The sequence below is a fragment of the Alligator sinensis genome, unplaced genomic scaffold (assembly GCF_000455745.1).
Source record: "Alligator sinensis unplaced genomic scaffold, ASM45574v1 scaffold1218_1, whole genome shotgun sequence".
Lineage (NCBI taxonomy): Eukaryota > Metazoa > Chordata > Crocodylia > Alligatoridae > Alligator > Alligator sinensis.
Genome location: NW_005842619.1, coordinates 68,032 through 73,693, shown reverse-complemented (window position 1 = coordinate 73,693; position 5,662 = coordinate 68,032). Strand labels below are relative to the sequence as shown.

The 5,662-nt window shown below is 43.5% G+C and overlaps 1 protein-coding gene across 4 annotated transcripts in view; it reads left to right on the top strand.

Moving 5' to 3' along the window:
- The window catches only part of MAGI3 (membrane associated guanylate kinase, WW and PDZ domain containing 3), a 50,574-nt gene that overhangs the window by 10,351 nt on the left and 34,561 nt on the right, over nt 1-5,662 (top strand). For all 4 annotated transcript variants that reach the window (XR_003096148.1, XM_025215039.1, XM_025215038.1 and 1 more), the window contains exons 5-6: nt 2,092-2,186; nt 4,481-4,669. Coding sequence is in view for 3 of the 4 variants with exons in the window: in XM_025215039.1 (XP_025070824.1) it covers nt 2,092-2,186; nt 4,481-4,669 (284 nt within the window). In the remaining variant the exon portion in view is untranslated. The remainder of the gene's footprint in view (nt 1-2,091; nt 2,187-4,480; nt 4,670-5,662) is intronic.

Here is a 5,662-nt window from a genome sequence, read left to right as displayed (position 1 = left end):
CAGGAATGGGGAACTGGCCAGCCTTTTTGATCCCCTTTAAAAGTCATTAGGCAGAAGAAATGCTCAAATTATTCCACCCAGCTCAGAAGTAACCCATGTAGCTGATCCCACCTGGGACCAGAGGGGCTTCAGAAATTAAAAGCCAGGTAGGAGGCCTGTTTGTTCCTAGGGACCTACCAGAGGAAAGGGCTGAACCCAGAATGGGTTATTTCTTCCTCCCCTATTTGTTTGGAACAGGAATAAAGCAGAAGGTCAGCCGTTCTCTGCTCACAGCTGCCGCTGGGTCTCGAGAACGGATGCTTTGCGAATGCATCATTGGGAAGAGGCTACGAGGTGACTGACCAGCACTTGTGGCTTTTGTTCTCCCGGAACTGCTGCATGGAGCGACCTCGGTCAAGTCGCATAACTTCTCTGTCCCTTTACGGCCCTTTGCGAAATGGATACAACAGCACTGTCCTGTACCTAAGGGGGTGGGGGCTTACAGGATCCAGTCTGACAGCTTTTTTAATATATTACTGTTCACTTTACAGTTTTATCCTGTATTTTTTAAAGAAACTGCTCTTCAAAGGCAATGGGAATTAAAGGCTTTAATGTATGTTGTGTGTAGGTAATGCAAGTCACAATGGATGTTTAATGAAGGGGAAGACTTCAAGGTAAAACATGGGTCCTGCCCAGGAAGCTGTGAAATGATTGTCAAAACATGTTTACTAGTTTCTGCCATGGAAAGACAAAAGCACGGAGTAGCAATTTGGCAAAAGGAAGAGCTTGTATTCAGCTCCAGTTATTGCCAGATATAAATTACAGATCTCCCATTAAATGGGCACCAGTGTCTAAAAAACACTTATTTTAAGGTGCTTACCTTTATAATGAGACCTGAAGGTGAAATTCTGTCCTTGGATGCACACACACCGGCCCTGTATATGCATAACCAAGGACCCAGCGTGGATCAAGTTCTTAATACTGAAAGAACTACAAGGCCGGGATTTTCAAAGACATCTGAGGGAGTGAGGTGTCCAAATCCCACTAAATGTAACTTTCCTCTGGCTTCTTTGACAAACCATACTCGAATCTAATTTGCTTTTCATCGTTTGTGCAGTTTGTTTTTTGTGCTTCTTTCAGCTTTGCACAGAGATTTGACTGGTCCATATCAAATCAGTCTCATTTTCTGGTGATCCGCCCTAGCACTGGGATATATGGAGTGCAAGTTCTGCAAGGGGAGACTTCATTTAAAATGTGTGAATTGATTAATTTAAGTAATGTGTGTTCATTGTTATTGCAGTGTAGTTACTTAAAGTGACTGTCCATTTTTACTTTTACAAAATCTAAATTTACACTTTTTATTACCAACAATATACCAGGAAAGTTGATAATTTTGCAATTCTTAGCTTATGGTCATAGGTGTTAATTTTTCTGAATGTGTAGTTAAAGGTATACCCTTCCGTTCCTCCACTTCCCCTGCCCCGCAGAAAAGCCAGAACCATGCTAAGCTGGTAATGAGCAGGGAGATCCCGCATAATGGGACTCTTCAGAAAGCCTGTCTGGAAGCTTGATTAATCTTCTCAAGAACTGCAAGCTGCAGCTGAATCAAGAGGAAGGCAGGCGTGCACTGCTGAGATTGCATATCCTTGTCTTCTTTTTAACTGTGCAAAGCAGTTAATGCTCACACAGTCAATTGAAAGCAAATTGGATGCTGCTGTTGCTTGAACTGTTGTGTGCAGGTCTGAGCTTGGGTTCATCCCATCTACAGACGAACAATAATCCTATGCTTCCAAGAAGCTTGAAGAGCTGACTTAGCTGGGCTCTTACACTTGTGTCTTTTTTTTTTTCTGCATTCCATATTAAAATGCATCCAACTCCCAACTTTTGTAAAAGAAAATGGAATTTACTGAATAGCATGTCTCTTGGCTGAAATACATGATGGAAAGGCTCTTGAAGCACGAGAACATGACTGACTTTGCTTCTACAGGCATCTTATAGGAACTAAAACCTCAAGGGCTTTGAAAAGTAAAGCAAAGCATCGGGATAAAAAAAAATAACTGGCACAATACTTTCTATGCTGAAATTCTAACATAACATTTGTATATTTTACAGTCACATTAACCAGAAAACCCAGTTTGAAAATCCCGTGTTGGAAGCCAAAAGGAAAAAACAGCTAGGACAGACTGATGTTGGCCCTTCTAAACCAGGTATTATTTGAAATAGCTGCTCTTCACCGCTGTTTGCTGTAAAGTACATGGAAAGCAGTCTCGAACATGAAGTGTTCTGCCTGTGTCAGTCTGCGTAGACCTCGCTGTTGTCTTTTTGACACTAATGTAAATATTCATGGTAGCATTTTGTGATCCTGATGACTAGCAGAATAGCAATTTCACTAAACCAGTGTGCTTTGATATCAGGACTACAGAGGTTAAACTACGGAAATACAGTCCAGGTGAAACTGCTGTAAAGTGGCTACATAACTTCTGCATTATCAGTCTCAAGAGGAGTCATCCATAGCATGATGCCTACCTGAGAGAAGGTCTCCAGTGGGTCTCCCCAAGGGTCTGTCCTGGGTCTGGTACTGTTCAGTATCTTCATTAACCATACAGTGGGTGGAATCAAATGCACCCTTCCTAAATTTGCCTGTTGAACTGTAGTAGGCTGAGGACAGCTGGGACAGACCAGTCAAATGCACAGTGTACACTTAGAGATAGAAGGTGAGGCTGCTGTACTGCAGAAAGGACCTGGGGTTGTGGCAAAACACAAACTGAACACAGCTCAGTGTGCTATTGTAGAAAAAAAGAAGAAAAAACCTCTCAAAAAAAGCCAATAGCATACTGGCCAGTATTAGCAGAGGGGTTGCAAGTCGCAAGAAGTGATTCTTCGCTCTATTCAGCTTGGGTAAGGTTTCACCTTACACATGCTCTGTCCAGGTCTGGGCAGCGTACTTCACAAAAGGCATGGGCAAATTAAAAGGTCCAGCAGGGAACAAGAAAAATATTTCCTAGGCCGCTGATATGACTTATGAAGAAAGGTTAGAAGAACTGTGGTTATTTAGTCCGGAGAAAAAGGAGGATGAGGGAAGGGATTTGTTAAGAGTCTTCATATAAATAAAGGGTGATTATGAAGAGGATGATGATGGACTCCGTGTGTCCACGTAGAATAGGACAAGAAGCAGTGGTCTTAAACTACAACAAGGGGAGCTCACTTGGATTTTAAAGTATCTAAGTCATGAGAGTCATTAAGTGTTAGCACAAGTTACTGAGAGTGGCTGCAGAATCGCTATAATTGGAAGTCTTTAAGTGCATGGTGGATGAGCACTTTGGGGCTGCTGAGACAGGTCTGATTCTGCTTTGACCTGATTCTGCAGGGCTTGGATTACATGACCTCCTGAGGTCCTTCCCGCCCTACATTTTTCTGCAATACTGTGATTTAAAAAAAACAAAAACATTACTGTCATTTTGGATGCTTAATTCTGCCACCTTAATGCTGCTTAAATTGAAGTTGGTAGCTTTTTGCAGGCTAGCTTACTAGCTGTGCAGTAGACACTAGTCAGCATGGGTCAGTTTGTACCTGGCAATCATCATTTAGAAAACGGTAGACTTGACAGGCAGCATTTGGTCAACTCTGCAGTGCCTGCTAGTACTGTGGATGGGATAAGCAGCTCTGTGTGTACATGCATGTATGATGGCAAGGATGGAGTCTGAGAAGTCTACAGCAGTACAAGCTCATCCTACCACTGACCAGTCCATTCATTGTCCTCCAAAGTGTGGGGGATTCAGAGTGGTTTTTGCAGTTGGAATTGACCTGAGACCTTAAGGCTTCTTAAGCAGCATAAAACATCCTGAAGCCTGTTGTCTTCTGCAGCTCAAATATCCATAAGCTACAGCTTGGGGGATGTGGGGGGTGAAAGCTGCAGTTTCAGCCCTGCGACTGGCCGCTTTGTGACCTGCCCAAAAGATGGAGCCCCCCTGTTCCTGTAACCTAGCTGTTGGTTGGGGATGATGATCATGGCTGTCTGCCCACTCCACAGGGTGCTGCAAGGGTTGCCCTATATTTCAGTATGTAAAACTGAGCGTAATTATCTCCAGTGCTCCTGTGGTCATCTGTGTACATATGCCACGCCTGAGGGAATGTGGATGTGCTTTGAAAGGATTGCTGCGTTCTTCAGCATGCAGTTCTCGCTTGCTCCAAACAAATCAAAAGTAAGTTTTTAACACAAGCAATGGCGCTGAATTTCTCCACTGGGTTTAGCCAGCTACCATTTCAAAACAGTGTTGGATTTGTTACAGGAAGTGTAGTGTTTTTCACTCAAATAATTCAGAAATTGCAGAAGGGGTTTAGTTCAACTTCAGAACGCCCCGTTGCACCCCACTCTGTTTCACAACCCGACGTGCGTTCACAGTCACCTGGTTTGGTATTTGCTGTAGCTGCCTGCATTTACTAGCAGAGTCACTTCCTAGCAGCATTGCTGTTGACAGTGTGTGGAATTGTTTTTGTGCAGAACCAGACAAGTCTGCCTTCACTAGAGACCCAGCCCAGCTTACAGGAGCTCTCATACGGACATCGTTGAAGAAAAGCGCTATGGGATTTGGCTTTACAATCATTGGTGGGGACAGACCTGATGAGTTCTTGCAAGTGAAGAATGTGCTGAAAGATGGACCTGCTGCACAGGATGGGAAGATGGCACCAGGTGACTTGACATTTCTATACACTTCATTTCATCACTGTTGCTTGGCAAAAAGAGTGGGGCCCGGGGGAGTCCAGTGATTCCATCCACAGGCATTCATTGTGAAGCAGGTCCCCAGCACTCTGCTTTATCAGACCATAAATCGATGTCTGAAGCCCTGACATGGAATAGCAGTAAATGTTCTAATATAGATCCAAGTTTAGGACGTTTCTGGAGAGTTCACTGGCTCGGTGTACCGCAAATATTCAGGTACACGTTACAGAATACTGCTGTCACAGATCGTGCCCGCCCGAGCCCCAGGCAGCTGACGGCCTAATCAAACACCATTTTCAGGCGGGTGCAGCAGAGCAAGGTACAGTGGGAGTCAGAAGGTGCAAATATTATGTTGTAATCATCCTTTGACCTGTATGAAGCAACCCAAAGGTAAAACCTAGCTTCAGTAGCTTGGCATAGATACCAGTTACCCTTTACAGGGTTTGTTCTGTGAGCTCTGCCTGGTTATTTAGCTGTTACTAATAAAACTGGTACCACTTAAGAGCTGAAGCCGTGCTGTTATCTTTTTTGAGATTGAACAGCGTCCAGGTTCTGGATGTTGAGATGGTGTTTAGTATTATAGCATTCCCAAGATGAATTTAAGTGCTATCCATCGAAATGGATCTAAAACAGTTTTCCTCTTTCCTCAGATGGCTTTAACATCATATTGAGCTGGCTTCTTAAAGTGTTCTGGTTTGCTTTCTGTAGTTCTTACTCTCATGTATATGTTGCCTCTGTCACAGCTGAGGTATCAGCGTGACTCTGCCTCTGTTTGGTATCAGTTTGATTTGTTTCAACGTAGGCTATGAACAGATTGATTTGTGCGTGTTGATTTTGCTACACCTCTACACTTGCTTACGGTTCCTGTAGAGTCTGGTCTCTAAATAAGATGTGGTGTTATACCTTGTATTGAATGCACGTTTTTTCTCATTTTAATGCATTAATGGTTTCTAAGCTTTCCGT